At 42.3% G+C, this 21,391-nt stretch overlaps 1 protein-coding gene across 1 annotated transcript in view; it reads left to right on the top strand.

Annotated features, from left to right (window-relative positions):
• TM9SF3 (transmembrane 9 superfamily member 3) overlaps positions 1 to 21,391 on the top strand; it is an 84,669-nt gene that overhangs the window by 8,273 nt on the left and 55,005 nt on the right. The window contains exons 2-3 of the mRNA XM_032778204.2: positions 5,656 to 5,851; positions 16,862 to 16,984. Coding sequence (XP_032634095.1) covers positions 5,656 to 5,851; positions 16,862 to 16,984 — 319 coding nt within the window. The remainder of the gene's footprint in view (positions 1 to 5,655; positions 5,852 to 16,861; positions 16,985 to 21,391) is intronic.

Raw genomic sequence — 21,391 nt, 5'->3', positions numbered from 1 at the left:
TGAGTGCCCATGAGTGGTTTACCATTCACAAACTTGGTGATAGTGGGCTCTTATTCGTCCAGTGAGTGTCAGATCATGATTACCGGCCAGCATCCATTTGTTCACTCTTCTCTCATTCAAGACCTTAAATGGTTTGGTTGTGGAAACGGGTCGTGAGGTTGCAACTGGCTGGTAAGCCTCCAGGAATTACAGCTAGATGAGTCTTCACTTCTTTAAAGCCATTTTTTGTAGTTTCGCTAATATGTGCTCTACTGGTCAGTATAATAAGCAGTTTGTTTTCAGAGCCTTCCAGGCGTTGGACCACACTTTTTCAATTCCTACTCTCATTCCATTTTTGGTCCTCCATCACTCTTCTCATGAAACATGTAAAACAACCTCTTGAATCACTTCTTTTGGAATGTTTCCTTTTTGAAATTACATGGGTGGCATTTGGTGCCAATCTGGCACGAGCAAGACAACAAACGTGTAATGGGTTTTCTCATGTCTGGGGTTGTTCATGGTGATCAGATTTTGGACCTTTCAGTCAACAGTCCTATTAGATGGACATCAAAGGGATATTTAGCGGGGATCAGCGCGTGCCGCAGTGTACAGTGAGGAAAGGATGCTCAGCCAACTCCACTAATCGGCAGGCTCAGCAAGTACCCGAAGTAGCATTTTTTACCTTGAAGGAGTACCGGTAAGGTAAAGGAAGCCCTGCTGTCCAGCGAGACCAGGGCCGGTGCAACCATTTAGGCCAACTAGGCGGTTGCCTAGGCGCCAAGATTTGGGGGTGCCAAATGGCGCCCCTCAATTTTTTGATGGTTGCAAACGCTGTTGCTGGGGGGCTGAGCTGCCAGCCGCAGCAGCAGCTGCTCGCAGCCCAAGTGTTCCTCGGGTCCGTGCGCCGCCACCGCAGCCCAGGGCGCGCCCGCCAGGGTCAGGGACCACTACCGCGGCCGGCAGCCCAGGCGCGCCCCCCCGCCCGGGTCAGGAGCTGCCGCGACCCGCCCTCCGGGGTGCACGGAGCCACCGCCGCGACCCGGCAGCCCGGGCAAGCCCCCCGCCGCGGGGTCAGGGAGCCAGCCGCCGCAGCCCAGGGCGCCCCCCTGCCCTGGGGTCAGGAAGCCGCCGCCGCCGACCCGGCCCCCCCGGGGTCAGGGAGCCGCTGCCGCAGCCGGGGCGCGCCCCCCGCCCGGGTCAGGGAGCCGCCGCGACCCGGCACCCCCACCCGCCCCCGGGGTCAGGGAGCCACCGCCGCGACCTGGAGCCCAGGGCGTGCCCCCCCGCGGGGTCAGGGAGCGCGCCGCCGCGCGGCACCCCCCGGGGTCAGGAGCCGCCGCGACCGCAGTCTAGGGGTCCCCCCGCCCCGGGGTCAGGGAGCCGCCGCGACCGGCACCCCCCCCCCCCCCCTGGGTCAGGGAGCCGCCGCGCGACCCGGCATTCCCGCGGGTCAGGGAGCCGGCGCGACTGGCAGCCCAGGCGCGCCCCCCCGCCGGGGTCAGGGAGCCGCCGCGGACCCGCACCCCCTCCCCCGCCCCCGGGTCAGGGAGCCACCGCCGCGACCCGGCAGCCCAGGGCGTGCCCCTCCCCCCTCCCGCCCCAGGGTCAGGGAGCCCCGCGACCCGGCGCGCGCGCGCGCAACACACACACACACACACACGCCCGAGGTCAGGGAGCTGCCGCGACCTGGCACCCCCCCCCCGTCAGGGAGCTGCCAGTTGCTAGGCGACAAGCGGGGAAGCAGCAGGCCGCGGGACAGACCTGATACAGAAACCCCAGCAGCCTCCTCTCTGCAGCCTTCCCTCCTCCGTGCCGCAGGATCCGCTTTTCGCCCCTGCACTCGGGACCACACATTCGCTCCATAAGACGCACAGACATTTCCCCTTACTTTTGAGGAGAAAAAAAGTGCGTCTTATGGAGCGAAAAATACGGTATGTCCTTAGATACTAACTGGATACATTTAATAGGTCAGGCCTACCACTCTTAGTAGACTGGAGGCTCAATTATTGTCTTTGTCTGCAGAAATGGGAAGATTTCCTTTCTGTGTGATTCTTAGGTTTGAAGAATAATTGTGTAGTATATTTTATTTCAGTGGGGTTTTTTGGGTTGAAAGAAATAGTACAATTATTCACAAGCAGAACGAGAGGTCTAGCCATCCTTCAAGGAACTTACAATCTAAGTTGAACATACCATACAATTCATTGTAGGGATGTATTGCAAGGATGAAGCTAATAATAGTAAAAGACACTTTTAGATATACTGTTTTTGTGTATAGCTTTATATATTTTTTTGTATAACAAGTGGTAGTTCTTCCTACTTCAAAAAATCAATCTGTCTGTTTCCAGGCTCCTGAATTCTCTAATACTTCTGTTGGTTAATTAAGGAGGGAACAGTTGTCTTGGTTTCTCGGCAAGTCACACTTCATGCTGTTTGGAGAATGGAAACTGTTATTTGTAAGATTGCTACACTGATAGGTTTATGGCACTGCATAAATAAATGGTTCTTTACAGGCAAGGTGTGATCTCTCCCCCAGAAGGTTTACAGTCCAAGATGCAAGAGAATTATGTTGTTCTCTTAGACAAGAGCTGCTCCTGTCTTCATGTTTATGATTTGGCCAGGTATTGGTTTGAGTGCTTCCTGTGTTTAGGGTTTGTTGCTAGTATAGCGAGGAAGTGTGATAAACATCTTACTGGAATGATTTAAGTTCTCGTCTGCTCATTTTACTCTTCAAAGACTCAAGGCTTAATTAAATGTTGTGGGATAGGATATTATGGCTTTCTACTTATGAAGCTTTTTGAGTGATAAGGAAGAGATGTATGTTTCATTGTGTTTTGGTGGAGATTATTTTTGCATCTTTGGTTCCTGGTAGAGGAAAGTACTGATCAAAACTAGTTTTTTTTAATAGCAAGGTGGAAGGAGTGCTAGTAGCAAATACTATTACTAATAAATACACATCTGCCTTAAATAAAGTAATGAGTGACCAGGAAACTTGGTGGAATCTGATACTCCATCTTTATCTCACCTCTTTGTGAGAGGCAGAGGGAGTCTTTGTCTTTAATTTGCTTTTTCATTGGCCTAAAACTGAAACTGATGATTCATTTCACAATGTCCCACTAAATGGTCTACATCACACAACCACCATAAATCCCATGTCTCTCTCAGATGAGAGGCAAGGGATTGAGTGAACTCCTTTTCATGCTTAATTGGGTCCTCTCTCCCCAGAGTGAAATGATGGCATTCTGGGTTGTGTGAGAAAAACAGCCTCCTCTCACTACCCATGTTAGTATGTTTTCTATATTTGTGTTACACTAGCATCTGGAAGCCCCTGTTGAGATAAGGGTCTCAATATGCTGAGCATGTATGAACACAGAATTCCTGCCCTAAAAAGTTGACCATCTAGTTACATAATTAATCTACAATCTATTCTGAAGATAAATGGAGGAATTCACTCACAGGCTTGTCGGTCTGTTTTTTTAATTAACGTGTTTATATTTGAACAAAAAACAGGACTTTGATGTCTTGTTTTAATACTTACTTATAGTATAACAATTGATTTAATTCATTTTAAAGGTGACCTGGAGTGCTTCCCAAAACTCTAGAGGTCACCATTCAGTAACAGACTCCCTGCGAATAAGTACATTATTAAAATAGGAGTTAATTTTTTTTCCTCTTCACTCTCTGTGGAAGACAAGGGTTCAGAAGTTTAAGAAAATTAACAGAATCCACTACTGATAAAGATTACAGCCCTGTTTACAAGTCAGCATGTCATCAGCTGTTGCTTGAGAGAAACAGTACTTGAGAGAAATTTGGATCTTGACAGGTAACACTTGTATACTGGAACATTTACTCAAAAAACACTTGGGGGAGAATGATACAAAAGTCAAGTCAGGCTTTACAAAAAGTAGAGAAAGATGGGATATAGCCCCCAGTCTGCCAGCAGAATCAGGAATATTGGTAAGGAGCCTAATGCTCACTTCAGTTGTTGAGTGCTATACTTCCCACCTTCCCTAAGCTTTCTGCAAGGATGGATTGTTGTGCTGCACCGGTATAACCTTTTAATTTGGTGGTAGAGAGAGGGGAACCTCTTCTGGCTTTCTCTGACATGTTGTATGGTTTTTCTTTGCTCCCTTCTCATTTCTCCTTCCTCATCCCTAAAATCTCCTGTACCTCTGCTACTTTCCCAAGTAAAGTGAAACTGAAAAATGGCTGGTTAGTATTATTGCTGGACGTGCAGTAGTTAAACTGACCAAATATTTATCATTGATTGCTGCAGATTTAATACAAAAGAGTACAAGGCTTTCCATTATAAGCAGCTTTGATTTGTTAATAAAGTGACATGATGGAATGAAAAGATTAAATCTTTTCTCAAAACACAGTGACTTAAATGCATAAATCAGAATAAAACATTTTTAAGCACTTATGACTCAAGCAGTCTACATATGGGTTTGTAGCTAATTATTTTTAGGCCCAACTAGCTGTATGGCAGTTAACTATTCATATAATTGTGTTTAAGGACTTTTTGTTAATTTGTTGAAATGAAAAATGTCTAACTTTTATCTACCAGTTACTTTGACTGCACAATAAAAAATACTTATACCTAGTTGACATTTGATTCCCCTTTCCACTAAAAGTAACATAAATATTTGTTCCATTTGTGCATATCTCAGCCTCACTGGAACACTTCATTCTTGCATATTTATGGGGCCTGAATTTTAGTTCTAAAGTAGGATTGAAAATCGGTTTTGCCATGTCCAAATACAATTATATGCATCTATTCCTGGCTTGAAAACCGGACCCATGTGGTTTGGTGAATTGATGGTATAGTCACCAATATATTGAAGTGTGGAGGAAAGGGCTAGAGGTAAACTGTTTAGTCCTGTAAATACTATTAAAAGCACAATAATAATAATAAAAACTAGTCAAGATTAGCATTTTACAAAGTGTATCACATATGATAACTTAAACACTTCGGTTCTTATTTTTGTGAGTCCATCCCAACGTCTGAGCATTAATGAAGACATTTATCTGAGGAGTGCATATATTAAGTGTTGGAATTATTATGATATAACTTGAAAAAAACTTTAGACAGCTACTGGCTGGGGTACTACATTTACTGGCTAGAGGTAGCTACAAGAGATAAGATTTAATTGTTTTTACAGAGAAGTCCAGGGCAGAACCCTGTTGAGAGGGCTACCCTTATTGCTACTTCTAGTTATTAAGATGGAGGGTACTTGTGCTCCACTAAGGTACAATTTACGCATCCTGTATGCAGTCTTTGGCAAATTTATACAGTTGCAGATAAAAAAGATAAAGGAGTTTCTCTTTAATGGTTTTTGTAAGTTTCTATGGTTTCAGTTTCTGGGACTGTTACCTGTAAAGGGCCACTGATGCTTCATACCCTTATGCCAAATATTTGTTTAAATGCCTAAGAGGAGCAGGCATAGGTTCCCCTCCTCCTCCCCCCCAACCCTAAAACAAAACAAAAAAACCAAACAAACAAATATTTGTCTTATGTGAGGCTCTTCTAGTTGTCTGACTCAAATTGCAGATGGTGTTTGGACCTCTCCTTTCTGAACTCCCCAAATATACCACTGCCTCTCTAAATAACATGAAGAATGGATGTGCTTAATTTTACTGTGGTAGACTTCTCATATGTTTCAATATGCTTTCTTTTAGTACCAAGATAAAGAAGAAGTCGTTCTTTGGATGAATACAGTAGGACCATACCACAATCGCCAAGAGACATACAAGTATTTCTCTCTTCCCTTCTGCGTGGGATCAAAAAAAAGCATCAGTCATTATCATGAAACACTAGGAGAAGCACTTCAAGGAGTTGAATTGGAATTTAGTGGTCTGGACATTAAATTTAAAGGTAAGCATTATAAGATATATTTAAAAAAATCCCCTACATTTAATCTCTGAATTAAAAACTCCTGGGTAAGAAACACCTTCAGTTCCCTTGACTAGTAGATTTCTCATTGTTGATCACAACTCTGTATGAAAACAGAGGCCTTTATTACAAATGGTCTCTTAAACACACTGAATTTCTTTGTGTCTCTCGTTCACTCCTTAAAGATATTTCCTTGCAGCAGCTAAAAAACTTTTGTGGTAACTGATTATGGCCATTCAGATGTTGAATGTGGACAGGGTTGAAGAAAATCGAAGAATCCTCAGTATGAAAGTAGAGTATATTGCTTTTATTTTTGAAGGTTAAAAGGTTTTCAAAATATAAGAGTGCAGTTCTTAATTTATGAACAGAGCACATATAAAATGACTGCCCAATTCCACATGTTGGCCCAGGTAGATCTTAGAGGGGCTTCTCTTTGCTTTTCTGTATTATTGAAAACAGGGCAACTCCCAGACATGAGATATTTAGCCATATGTCCTCTTTAGAAAAACTTAGTGTAGAACGGGTGGGCAGAATTTTTGGCCTGAGGGCCACATCTGGATATAGAAGTTGTATGGCAGGCCATGAATGCTCATGAAATTGGAGGTTGGGGGTGCAGTATGGTGCTCCGGGCTGGGACCAAAGAGTTCAGAGGATGGGAGGAGGATCAAGGCTGGGACGGGGGTTGGCATGCTGGAGGGGGTCAGAGGTACAGGATCTGGGCGGCGCTAACCTCAAGCAGCTCTTGGAAGTAGCAGTATGTTCCCCCTCCGGCTTCTATGCAGAAGTGCAGCCAGGCAGCTCAGCACGTTGCCCCATCCACAGGCACTGCCCCTGCAGCTCCCATTGGTCATGGTTCCCGGCCAATGGAAGTTGTGGGGCCGGCACTTCGGGTGGGGGCAGTGTGTGGAGCCTCCTGGCTACCCCTATGCGTAGGACATCCCACTGCTTCTGGGAGCCACGGCATGCGCAGAGCGGGGAAAGCTCCCGGCTGGAGCGCCGGAGCAGGGCAAGTCCCAGACTCCACTCCCTGGCAGGAACTTGAGGGCTGGATTAAAACGTCTGAAGGGCCAGATGCAACCCCTAGGCCGTAGTTTGCCCACCCTGGTGTAGAATATAAACAATGTATTGGGGTTGATTTTGAAGGAAAACTTGTTTTGTAGAAATGGCATATTCTGTGGCTTTAATCTTACTCTTTAAACTTCTGTGTTCTTGTAATACTGTTCCTATTGGTGGGTAAAATTGGAATAATGGTATTGCTGTTTTTGCTATTGGGGTAAACACGAGCTGTGGACCTCTTCCAAACCCTCTTCAGCATAATAAAGGAAGAACTTGAAAGTGAGAATGCGATTACTACAGTGACTATATTTTTCAAGTATGCTGAGCACATGTAGCTCCTCTTGAGATCAGTAGGAGCTGTGGTTGTTCAGCATTTTTGAAAGTCCTGCCGAAAATTAATGTTGTTGAATATTATATCCCTCTTGTTTAATCTTCCAGTTGTAAAAACATCGCTAATGATTTTTTTGCCCAGTATTTTTATAAAAATAAAAGTTGATAAACGCAAAATTGAAAAACCAAAAATATGGTAAGTCTACTTTCTCTAACAATTCAGATTGAAAGCATTGCTACCATTAATTTTCTTTATGTAGGCAATGTTTGAACCTTTATTGCATATAAAGTTAAAAAATAAATTGGAATTGGGTTTAGGGGAGGGAAATGACATGAAGTTCCACAGTTAAGATTTATCACCTTCCAGTTAAATGAATAGAAAGAAATAATGGGACTACTACATTTAAAATAATGATCAGCAGGATAATTAATGTCTTACTGCCTCTTCTGAATGGATATTGTATGAACTACTAGCTTCTACAGTGAATCTCTAAAACTAAATGTGAAATTCCACAATACACAGGTTACGTGTAACCTGTGTCAAAGACTGTTAAAATGAGCTACAAAACTGACTTAACTTGGTAGAAATTCCATTTTGAAAGGGTTCTTTGTAGTCTTCAGTAAAATGGGTCATTGGTGATGGTAAAATCTTTATCTACAGAGACACAAAGCACTGTAAAGTTACTTAAGAAGAAGAATAGAAAACACATGTACTGTTAGATTAACAATAGATCATTGGTCTTTTAATGTCCTTTCAGTATCAGGAAAAATCTTTTTTGCTTTTCCAAAAAAAATAAAAAATGCTTTTGCTGAGGCAGGTCAGTTTTTTAGCTTAGCTGCTCTTAACTTGTCTGGTAAATCTTCATAACTTATGAAAAGTTCACAGAGCAGCTTTGGCTGATAAGCTAAGCAATGCAGATGAGGATGTATGGTTTAAGTTTCAAATCATTGTATTGACTAATGAGAAACTGCTATGAGTCTATATGAAAAATATACTCAATTTCTCCTTAGAGAACTAAACATACCAGCGAAAAGCAGATATAGATGGGAATACAGAGGGTACACGTAAGGTCCAGAGGCAGCATACTACTGAGGAGGCTGTCCCCACAAGTGCTGGGAAGGGAGAAGATACAAGGATTCCTATTGGGTCATTGTCATTGGGCCATGCTCTGATGGCTCCATTTTCATACTGGATTTCCTGCTTTTATATGGCTGGAAAATAGAGGCTCTTTTCTGCCTCCTTTGGCTTTGGAATGGAGGAACTTTCTTGCACACTCTCCTGATGGTCGGTTGGGGCAAGGATTCTAATATTCAAACTTTACACCATGCATCATGGCTGGGAATGGTCTCCACTGCTCTCTCCAGCCTTTTTGGGGCTGTCTTCCTGCATGAATAACTCTGCTACCTTCTTCTGCAGTTGCTTAGAACTTTCCCAGGAAGAAGCCTGAGACTCAGAGGAATATTTACACTTTCACTTGCTGCTCTTCATAATACTGTACCAGTAAAACTGTTCACTCAGCATAGTGTTGTCATGTTTCAGCAGCCACAGACGCACTTGAGAAGACAACACTGCATTGGTTTAGGTTCGCTTTGTGTTTGAAGACTATGATTAGCCCCTGAGGGCTAGAAACTCCAGTATAAAAACATTAAGAATCTGAAAGTGAAACTGACTTGATAGGTTTTTGTTGTTTGCCAAACTGAAAAATGCAATAAGTCAATATAGCAAAAAGCAGACTTGCACTATTACGACTGAAATATTAAGGTGCCAGTGGTTATTTGCAATTTAAATTGAGTGTCTCTTTAAGAAGAGAGAAAATGCAAGATAGATTACAGTGTCCCAAAATCTTTTTTACAGAGAGTGGGGAAAATTATACCCTGTTTATTCATTTGCAACTGTTCATTTTAGTACTTAGGTTATTCGCCTCTCTTCATGTACTCAGTGTCCCTTGGAAAGAGAAGACAGGAGAACTAAAAATAGCCATGCTTTCCATAGCATTTATAAACTAGCACTAAATGTAGCTATGAAATATTACTGAAGTCCTCACTCCTCTAACCTAGAGCTGACTCTGCCAGCTCAGTGTTCTGTCATATTTTCAGTGATTCCTAGCTGTCGCTAAGCCTACTTTCCATTACTGTTTTGCTTTGATGTGCAGACATCACAAGCCTTGAACATTCGAGATTATATCCTCCTCCAGCTTTAGGTAAGCTTTCCTTTTACAAATATTTTCTCTTCGTTGAGAAACAAAGAAATATAATTCTTCATAGGCCAAAGGCCTGGCCTTCCACGTATATCAGTTTGCCTATTTTAGCATCTCTAATGATTCTCAAATGATATGAGAGATGCCTAGATATATCAGGACACATCCTTGCAGGCAGTCTGAGCCAATGGCAATCCAAAGTAAGACTTATTCAGATATGAAAGAGTATAAAACTTAATTAAGAGCTTGGTTTGTGTATAGAATGTCAAATCTAGATCTTCATGTGAAAAATATCTAAAGGCTGCGTGTTTTTCTGAGGTGTTAAGTGACTGAGGCATTAGTTTATTTCTAACAGGTAAAGTCAAGATTTTTAAACAATTTTTTGGAAGTGTTTGCTTGTGGTTTTGGAGTTTTTTCTCCTATTTTTTGACATTTCTGTGGTATTGGAAAAGAGGTTTATTTTGTTTTCATTCTGCTTATCTGTAATCCCTGAGTTTTCCGGGGTGCTGGGAAACAGGTCCAGTTGGATTTTAGCCTCCCCTTTATGGGTAAATGGGGGGCAGAGTGTCACAAAACATTTTCTCTTGTTGTGTGCGGTCACTGTATGGAAAAAGTTGAGAACCCATTGCTTTAGTACAGGGGTAGACAACCTATGGCACATGTGCCAAAGGTGGCACGTGAGCTGATTTTCAGTGGCACTTACACTGCCCAGGTCCTGGCCACCGGTCCGGGGGGCTCTGCATTTTAATTTAATTTTAAATGAAGCTTCTTAAACATTTAAAAAACCTTTATTTCCTTTACATACAACAATAGTTTAGTTATATATTATACCTTCTAAAACTGTTAAAATGTATTACTGGCATACGAAACTTTAAATTAGAGTGAATAAATGAAGATTCGGCACTCCGCTTCTGAAAGCTTGCCGTCCCCTACTTTAGTAGATAATCCAGCAGAGGGAGATGATACAGATCATATTCTTTTCACTGACTGTAGATCTCACTTTTTTATAATGTTTCCACACTGGATCAAAAACAGGAACGCAGAGTTTGAGCTTTGAGTTTTGTCTAAACTGGGGGGAGGTTTTTGGGGGGTGGGATGGGGAGGGGAGCAGATTGGAAGGAGGAAGTTTCCACTGGTTTTAGCATAGCCAAGAATCTTCTTGTAGACAAAATCGTGGCAGATTCTAGCACTTTTACTGACCTATCTCGGTGGTAAAAATGCTGGAAGTCACAGGAGCCTTGTCTATACTTCAACTCCCACAGATGAATCAGTGGTAGTACTCGTGAGAATAGTCTGCCAGAGTTTCCTAGTGTATATGTGAATTGAAGACCCCGTGACAGCTATCTTCAGTTTTAGCCTTTTTGTATGAGTACTTGTTTAAAAATTTGTATTAATCTAAACTACTTTTTATAGTATAGAATTCAGTTTTTATATTTGTATAATTTTGATGGATAATGTTGGTTTTTTATCAATTTACATTATCACAATTGTGGAAAATGATGGGGGTGTCAAATGATGGTGTGGGTAGGTGTCAGACAATAGTTATTTAATGACAGTTGACACTGAGATTCAAAAAATTAAAGCTTTATAACTGTTAAAACACAAATCATCAACATCACAAGTCAAAATATACAAAGTAAATGTCCTTAAATGAAACTCTGAAGTTTTCAAGCAGCATTTTTCTCCAGCTACACTGATTTCCTTGAAGCATTTTGAGGTCAGATCTAAATCTTGAGTTAACAGGTCAGACTTTCTAATGTATGTTTAAAAGGAAACCTCAATGTTTTATAACAGCTCAATAATTATTGCTTATTAATATCTCTTTAAATCAGTTTTGCAGAAATCTTTCAGTCTGCCAAATTAAGTTGGACTGTGGATTTGTCCCTTTGTTTCTCATTGAGTTAAGAGAGAAATTATATCAAACCTCAGTGCTTGTGAAAGGTGCTGACATGACATGCAAACTTAAGTTCCCTAATCATGGAACAGGGATAACCAGAGCTCATTATTTTGTGATGCTGTGGAATTTACCCTATAATCCACCCTTTGCTGCAAAATTGTGTTCCAGAATTTAAGCGTGTGAACGTAATAATAAAAAGTAGCCCTTATGCCAATGAAACTAGTGTAGTGTTTTTTAAATTGTCAGAGAACCCAAAGGTAGCCCTTGGATGCATGGCTTGTCCCACTGGGTTTGTAACCCAGGCTTTGTCTGCACTGGGGATTTGTAGTGGCCGTAAACCCCTAATGAAATGGGCAGCGCTGCTTGTTGTCAGTGGAACTTGCCCCTGCTTGAAACTGGGATAAGCCACACTACTGCAAATTGTGGCTTTATAGGGGCTTATCATGCCTAGATTAGGTGTGCACAGTTGTATGGCTACACTTGTGACTAATTGGGGCAACTCCGGTTAGACAAGGCTTGAGCCTAAAAATTATAATTTAAATGTCACCATTAACCATTTATTAAATGTATTAGAGATCAGAGAGAGATTCTGTTAGGTGCTGTATACATGCGTAGTAAGAGTCCCTGCCCCAAAGAGCTTATTGTAAATAGACATAGGATGTGGGAGAGAGCAACCTGTATTACAGATGAGGCACAGAGGTGAAGTGACTTGCCTAAGGCCACACAGCGATTTTGGCAGAGCTGGGAATTAAACCCCCATCACCTGAATCCCAGTCCAGTGCCTTAAGCTCAAAACTATGCTGTTTCTCCTGTAATCCTTTTCAGAGCATGTTCAGTTGTTATGGCAGTTAGAACACTAATGACCCATCTAAACTAAGGCTCCCGGTGTTGCTAATATCAGAGGAGCCAAAGTGGATTTAGCAACTTTTTAATTCATCCAATCCCCTTTACTCTTGTCACACAACTTTCCAATGCCTTCTTACCAAATCAGCTTTCTCTAACGGATGATGAAACTGCATATATAAAGCAGTTTTTTCACTTATAAGTCTATACAAATATCTTATAAGTTTGCTAATGCTACTACACCTCTACCTCGATATAACACTCTCCTTGGGAGCCAAAAAATCTTAACGTGTTATAGGTGAAACTGTGTTATATTTAACTTACTTTGATTCACCAGAGGGCACAGCCCCGCCCTCCTCCCGGAGCACTGCTTTACCACGTTGTATCCAAATTCGTGTTATATCGGGTGGCGTTATATCGAGATATCGGTGTGTAGATATAGTGAAGTATCAGAGGGGTAGCCATGTTAGTCTGTATCTGTAAAAAGAGACAGAGTCCTGTGGTATCTTATAGACTAACAGAAGTAATGGAGCATAAGCTTTCATGGGTAAATACCCACTTTGTCAGGTAGGGGTGTGTGTGTGTGTGTGTATAAAATAGTGTAGCTGCATTTCTTATCTGTTATCAATATGGGCCACTCTGGACAACGTAGAATGAATGTATTACAAGGACCCAACCCCACATAAATACTTTATTCAAAAAAGTTGGGAAACATTGCATTAATATCTGCTTATCCTTTTACAGTGATTTTAGATGTTCAAATTATTTAAAATTTTTTGACAAACAAAATCTTTAATAGTGACACTTCAATAAAGAAATTGATGTCAAAATGACAAGTATTTGAACTGGCAGACTCAATTTGTTACACTTGAGTTCAAGTGAATTAGTATGTATCAGCACTTTAAGTTGTACTGTAAAAGTTTTTTTGTCATTATTACAGGTACAACACTCATTAGAAAAAGTTGCAGATTTAAAAATGAAAATTATTTTAAGCACATCTTTATTGTACATGAATATATCACTTAGAATTTTTCCTGTAAACCAAGGAATCGGTACCCAAAGGTATAATAAAGGCTTCATGTATGCAGCACTTCAGGAAGATGTGACAGCTGTTAGTTAGGATGCTAAATGCAATAATGGATGGCGCTAAGAAACCTCAATAATGGATGTGGTACAGAAACCTGAATGAAACAGAATTAGATCTAAATAAGGCAGAAGTCCCAAATTTTGGCTTTGTCCTGCCCTCTATTTCAATATTAAATTCATTTTTATGCTACTCCCAGATTCTTCAGTTTTTAATGTGATGCTTGTTTTTGCTGAAGAAATGTTATTTCATTGAAGAAGTTGCCTTGTTCACATACACCACCCAAAATGCACATGCCTCTTCCTTTATCTCTGCACAAAACTTGCTATTTCCTCTCCAACCACAAGCATCAGCTATTGGGTGGGGGGTTGGGGGGGGGGGGTGGGAACACTACTTGCTTATGGCAATATTCCTAGAAGATATAGTGAGCAACTTCCCAAAATCACAAATCATTACAAACTACTTCCATGTAATTGTTCAGCATGATACCCTTAAACATAATCATCCAACATTTGCTTCAGAAGAGTCCAACATTCCAAACAATTAGACAAGTTCCTTTTCTACCATTCCACTTTATTGGCAATACTAGGTGATTGTTATATGTGCATCTGAAAGGTGGAGGCATATGTGGGTGTATGTCTGTACTGCAAACGGGATGTGATTGCAGCTCATGTAGATATACCTTTTATCTAGCTACCTTGGGTACAGGAGCAGTGAAGTTGTGGCAGTGTAGGCTTTGGAATGAGCTAGAGACATCCAAGTACTTATCCCAGGTTCCAGACAAGCTCGTGCAGCCTGTGCTTGAAGATTGCGCTGCCACAACTTTGCTGCTCCAATACTTAAGCTAGCTCTGATGCATCCACACAAACTGCCTGTGCACAACCTAGGAACGCAGTGATGTGTGGGTGAGAAAGTGAAATCATGGTTATAAGTTGCAAGTTTTGGGTGAGGATGTAGCTAGTGCTTTTCTGTCCCCCCCCACCCCCTTTTTTCTTTAAAGTGATGGTATGTACACTTGAGAACTTAAATTGGCTTCAATGAAGTGTTTAATTTGTAAGAAATTGGCTTGTTTCTGCTAAAATAATCAGTAGTGGAATAGATGAGGCCTATCATGCTTTAAACAGTAAAGCCCATAGAAATGGATGAAGGTATTTTTAAACTCTGCAGACTGAGGGCTTGTCTACGCTTGAAAATTATTTCGTATTAAGAGAGCGTGTGTATTTAAAGCTAGATAGCTATTCTGGAATAACTCCCTGTGCAAGCAAGCTCTGAGGCAGACATTGCTATGCTAGTTCCTGTTAATTAACATTTTAAAGTCTTTCTTCACAACCACAAGCTAGTGCTTAGGTTCTGAAGTACAACTAAATAACAGAGTCAAAAAGGACAATTATGCATCAATTTACATGGCTACACTTTAGTAATCTTGCTTATGCATTGTCTGAGTTTTCCTGTATATTCAGATGTTTATCATTTGATTAAAAATTAAAACTAGTACTGTATCAATGTGTGTACAAATATTGCAATGGACTTGCAGATTCCTGGCATTTACCTTTTCACACATTTAAAGGTTTGTGTTAAAGCAGATAAAGGGCAGGGAGTTAAGAGTTGTATTTGAATCTGAAGGTATCACTGAACAATGGATATTAGTCGCCCATGCTGAGTTTGAGCCTATATTTTTCCAGAGCATATTCATAAAATGACTCTGATTGGCAGGGTTTTGCCATAACACTTTTTTTAGTCAGCATGGCATTAATTAGAAAAAGCAATTAACATCCTTAAGCTTTGGATTTGTCACTAAGAGGGGGAATTACATTTTTCCAAAATAAAACCATTATTTCACTTGCTGTGTTGTTGCCATTCTTTGACCATTTTATACTTAATAAGACTCATAATGTTCTACTAATAGATGATTTTGTTTGATCTCTGAGCAATTGTTAAACACACCAAGGGGGCAAGTTTGACCTAAAATTACCCTTCAGAAAGGTAAGGACCAACATACATGTTTCTGTGAATTAAAAATGAGAACTGAATGGGATCAGTTTAAAAAAACAAGCAGAACATTGTGTGTGCCGTTCCAGCATCACATTGTGCCAGGCATGAGAACCTGAGAGTGAAATGGCCTAAAACTGATCTCAAAGTGGTCTGTCATCCAGGGCTCTTGGTAGCCATTTGCAGAGTGCTGACTGGTTGAATGACATTGACTTTGTTTCCAACTTCCAGGTTATTTTAGCGCAGCTAAAAATACATTAACTTCCTAACACCTTTTTTATGTGAGCAAGAACTCTTCACAACAGGGGGGATGATGATGATGATTGATATTTATATTGCAGTAGCATCTAGAGGACTCCAGACAAGGTCTCATTGTGCTAGGCATAGTGCAAATAGTGACAGTTCCTGCCCAAAAGAGCTTAGAATCTCAAGCTGGAAATGTGAAGTGGCCTCATTGCCCAGAATTGGATGAGGAGTGAGTTTGTAAGCTTGTCTCCATTAGCTTGTGTCCACAATATGATAATTTGAGAACATCTGGCCTAAAAACTCATTTTCACTGTTGATGATTTCACTCAGATTGAATAATGAAAATAGACTAGCATGTTGTGAAGTAGATTTTTTAGAACCCTAGCTTTAATAATTTAAAGTGTTACCACCAGAATAAGCATTTTTTTAAAAAAGATGTGCTTTTAACTTATCTCCCTTCAGAAAGAAATGCAAGGCTTGAAATCCAGACATCACATGAAATGTTACTCAATAACAGACTTCAATAACATGGCAGCTGCTGAAAGTACTTGCCCGTTAACCACATTTTTATATTGAATTTTCAGTAATTAACATAGCTTTCCAATTTGAAATGGCAGGTTCACTTCCTTTTCCGTGTGTAGTCTTTGACATTCTTTGTCACCTTCCCATTTTTGTCCTCTGTTCAGTCTTTCTTTCCCATTTGCTTTGCTCCCTCTCTGTACTTTTCTTGAAGACTACCAAATAGCTGAAAAACATGTTCTTTTTGAAGTGAGCTATATTCCTAATGCCAATAGGAATATTTGAATGGGACTTAGTGACTAATGACTGAGCTTGGAAGTACAGAAGTGGGGGGTTAGTTATCTTTACTTGTAATATTGTATTCTTGTATTTGTGAAATTACCAACTAAATATACTAATGCACTTTTAAAATTGCTTATGGGCTCTGCAAATGTTCCTAACACAAGATGGCCTTTGGGAATGACTGTTAGCATCAGTTTGCTGCTGCTGCTTCATGAGTCCTCACTTAACCTCTTCAGACAAAGAAACTATTAACAAATGTATCTTAATCTATTTGTGGATAAAGTAGTAATATGATGATCTATTTTTTTTTTTTTTTTTTGGTTATTTCTTTTTTCAGGGGAGAATGGAGAAGCAGGGACATTTGTTTAGGTACCTCAGGGCTTACTTTTTTAAGTGTGCTGCTCACATGTTACCTGCCAGAGGATGCACAAGCAGTAGGAATTTCGAGCTCTGGAAATATGCATTCCACTCCCCCCCATCTGCTTAATTTGTGTTTTAGCTCGACTTATCATTAATATGTCATTAACATATTATTTTAATTTCTACAGATGATGTAATGCAGACCACATACTGTGAAATTGACTTGGACAAAGCAAAGAGAGATGCATTTGTATATGCTATCAAAAATCACTATTGGTATCAGATGTATATTGATGATTTGCCAATATGGGGTAAGTGCTATATGTGCTATAATTTAAATACTTACATCATATTTGTCAGTCATTGAGTGACTTAGTATTGTGCTGAGAGGATTAGTGAGATCACTGTACTTACTGACTAAGCTTACTTAAGGGAAACTGACAGCCAACATGCATCCGTGTAGCTTAATAATAATAGGAATATAAAAGAGTGTTGAGTTATTGATAACTTTATTGAGGGAACATTTGTGAGTGACTTGTGGTGTTGAGTTTCAGTATACTTAAAAACAGTGAAAAGCTGTTTTAGCAATTTCTTCTCAACAATATAGCTTTGCTAATGCTGAGTTTTAAGGGCTAAATGCTTCACTTAGATATGCACATGCAACTAAGTTATTAGGAACTGTGTGCTTAACAGGGCCGGAACTTGGTTTGTAGCACTATGCCACTGGGGCTTGACCCTGCACCACTCAGACTTAGTAAGCCATTTCGTTTTCAGATCACTTTAACTTTGTGTTTATAGCCTCTGAGTTTTCTAATTCAGAGCACAATGGCAATTAACATTACCTCTAATGTAGTTAAGGGGTTTTATACAGTATTTGGATATGTAAAGTGAAATAAATTAACTTTAGTTGCCTTTTGATGTTCTTCAAAAAACTTATCTTGCTCCTTGTCAAGGATAGTAAGCAGTCAAAATCAAGGACAAGAAATGAAGCAAGATTCAGTGTCAGTGATCTGAATTTCTGCATGCTTTTTGTTAAGACTCACGTGTAAATGAGGCATCTCCCTTAACAACTTCTCCAGTCTTAATACATGAAAATATTGGTGGAGGAGTTGTGCAGAATAGTTCCTTGGTGTGACTCCTCTTGAGTCAATGGCACTAAACCAAGGATGCCTAAATTATGAGTCTGTTCGTTCTGCAGTCTGTCTTGACTCTCTTGGAAGTCCCCCTTCTGAGCAGGGTTTTGTTGGACATTCTTAATTTGGTCTAGAAGTTGTGCTTAAAGCTTAGATCAAAACTCCTCTTATCCAAATGATGTCCCTTTGTGACATCTCAACCTTCCTCGTAATTCCCCCCTCTTTTCACCCCCCCACCTTATTTATGCCTAATGAGAAGAGGTTTTAGATGCCGCTTGTACGCTAGTGGCAAACTTTCCTGCCTGCTAAGTTTTGTGTCCAAGTTTTTCTGCCAATGCAGATTTCCATCTTCTAATTCGGTCAAATTCTGCACGTTTACATAGGCGCTTCAGCTCTCATAGTCTGATTATAGAGAGGAGGAAGTACAAGATGGATCTTGGTGGAGGGAGTGGGAAACCTCAGATCAGTCTAAAGTGACAGAAATGGGCTCAACGCAGTTAGCTGAATGAGAGCTTCTCTCCTGCTGGTTATACCAGGCAACCTAATTTCACAGGTCTTATTATGGAATTGAGGTAGCTGTGCTCTGTACTTAAGAGCAACTGAGTTTCTTTTATAACCTAGATTTTTGGCAGCTCTTTCTTCCCAAGATCCACAAAGAGTCATACTGGTTTTTAAAAATTTCCCAGGCTAGGCTTGTGGCCATGTCAGGTGGTGGTGTTCCCCCCCTCTCCCCCCCCACCAAATTTGAAACAAATTAGACAGAAAGTTTGAGACATGGCACCCTAACAATAGACTTTTTTGGAACATTTATAACTGTTTATTGCCACTTTGAAGCACAAAAAGTCTAGTTTACTGAACTTCCCTAGTTGAGATCTAGTGCAGAGAATCAGAGTTGAGATGATTTAAACTCTAATTTAAAATGTTCTTAACTTTTGAATTAAGAACATAATTATGGCACATCTGCCCAGGCAAGCAGTGTTTAGCCCATCAGGAGCTCTTTGGACCAGACTACAGCAGCAGAGGACAATTAGGGTAGAAGGGTTCTTTGTTCCTCAGGTTTCCTAATGCCAGATGGGGCTCCTCCCTATATCTTCTTAGGGTCTACTTATACTCCCAGAAGATCTTGGGAATAAAGCGGCTTTTTCCCTTCAGGATTCCATGGTTGTCTTTGTCATTCCCTCCCCCTCTCTGGTTCCCCTATTGGCATCTTTATCATCCTCCCCGGATGAGGCCGTCGCAGGCACTTCTGTCTCTGGGCCACCCATAGACAGCCATGCCTACCAGGACCTTCTGCGCAGGGTGATGTGCAACATGGGCCTGCATGCTGAGGAGGTGGTAGACTCGGAGTACCTGGTGGTAAACATTCTGGCCCCAGAATGTCCTTCAAGGGTGGCCCTGCCCCTCATCAGAACTATACAGGCCAATGTTAAGACTGTCTAGCAGACTCCAGCCTCCATCCCCCCTACAGCCAAAGGGGTTGAGAGTAAGTACTTTGTGTCTTTAAAGGGGTATGAATACCTCTTTACGCGCCCTCAGCCCTGTTCACTGGTGGTTGCGGCTGTAAATGAGAGAGAGGGGGCAGCAGGCCCCATTGCCCAAATCCAAGGAGGCCAAGTACGTGGACTTATTTGGCCGCAAGGTGTACTCTACTGGGAGGGGCTCCAGCTCAGGATTGCCAGCCAGCAGGCAATCCTGAGACGATCTAACTTCAACTCCTGGAACTCGATGCTCAAGTTCAAGGAGTTTGTGCCACCTGAGTCCAGAAAGGAGTTTGGAGCTATGGTAGAGGAGGGCAAGGCGGTGGCACGGACCTCTTTACAGGCCTCACTGGACACTGCAGACTTGGTGTGTACCTTGTCCTCAGGTATTGCCATGAGGCACATCTCTTGGTTGCAAGCCTTGGGCCTATCGCCTGAGGTTCAGCGGACAATGCAGGACCTGCCCTTTAATGGGTCAGGCCTGTTCATGGAGGAGACTGGCTCTCAGCTGCATAGCCTAAAGGACTCAAGGGTGACTATGAAGTCCTTGAGTATGTGCACCACAGCAACTGAATGGAAGCACTTCAAACCCCAACAGCCGCAGCAGCGCTCCTACCCTCCTCGGCCAAGGCAGGACTTTTAGAGGCAGAGGGGAAGGAATGGCAGAAGGAAGTCTTCCAACCCCCCCGTCTGGACAAGGCCAGGACCCTACCAAACGATTGTTGGGTTTCAAGCAGGACTTTTGAAGGGACGCCGGAGGACAGCACACCAGACTTGCACCCGGATCCTTCCCTCTCCTTTTTGAATTGTTTGTCCCACTTCTACTATGTATGGTCCCAAATAACCTTGGACCGCTGGTTCCTCCGCATGGTGGAAGTAGGATACTCTCTCCAGTTCTGCTCCTACCCTCCCTCCCACCCACACCTTCCCCATCCCTCTTCAGGGACTCCTCTCACAGCACTCCTTATCCAGGAGGTGCGGGCACTCCTTGCCATGGGAGTGGTGGAGGAGGTTCCTTCGGAGCTAAGGAGCAAGGGATTCTACTCCTGATAATTCCTAATTCCCAAGGCCAAGGTGGGTCTCAGACCCATCCTGGACTTGCATGGGCTCAACAAATTCATGGTAAAGTTGAAGTTCTGCATGGTCTCCCTAGCCACCATTATCCCATCTCTGGATCTGGGAGACTGGTATGCCGCCCTTGACATGAAGGATGTGTACTTTCACATAGTGCTTTGTCCAGTGCACAAGCACATCGTGTGCTTCATGGTCAGTCATGAACATTACCAATTCATTGCCTTCCATTCGGCCTCTCAGTGCCCCCCTTAGTGTTCACCAAGTGCATATCGGTTATGGCTGCCATCCTCCGTCGACAGCAAGTGTAAGTATACCCCTACCTCGATGACTGGCTGCTCAGGGGCCTCACCAAGGCACAGGTGCAGTCCCAACTCTGCTTGGTCAGGTGCATGTTTGAGCAGCTGGGTCTCGTCCTCAACGTGGAGAAGTTGACCCTGGAACCAACCTAAAGAATAGAATTCATTGGGGCAGTGTTAGACTCCGTCCAGGCACAGTCCCTTCTACTGGAGTCCCAACTCCAAGCCATCATGGACAACATTCAGAGTCTCCAGCAATTCGCAACCTCAATAGCAAGGGGATGCATGAGTCTCCTTGGCCACATGGCTTCTTGCATTTACGTGAGCCGGCATGCCAGACGTAATTGCAGAAGTGGCTTGTCTCGGCCTACAGCCAGTAGTGTAGCTTGGGTGGGCGGGAGAGCGGGGCAGCGGCCGCTCCCCCACTGAGCGCAAGTGGCGCCTTTTAAATTTTACTCACCTGGGAGCGGAAAAAAAAAAAGGGCGCCACCCGCTGTGGTGCTTTTACTGACAGGGCGGCGCTCCGGGTCTTCAGAGTACTGAAGCTTCATCGCCGAAATGTTGCTGAAGACCCATGGAGTGAGTGAAGGTCCTGCAGCTGAAGTACTGACCAAGACCCTCCACCTGGCTATGCCCCTGCCTACAGCCTGGGGCGCGACTACTTTAATTCAGGGGTCACAGTGCCGGGGCAGGTCCTCACATCCTTTTCTTGGTGGCTTAACCCCCAATTGGTGTGC

Source organism: Chelonoidis abingdonii, chromosome 16, assembly GCF_003597395.2.
Source record: "Chelonoidis abingdonii isolate Lonesome George chromosome 16, CheloAbing_2.0, whole genome shotgun sequence".
Classification (NCBI taxonomy): Eukaryota; Metazoa; Chordata; order Testudines; family Testudinidae; genus Chelonoidis; species Chelonoidis abingdonii.
This window is presented reverse-complemented; position numbering and strand designations above follow the sequence as displayed.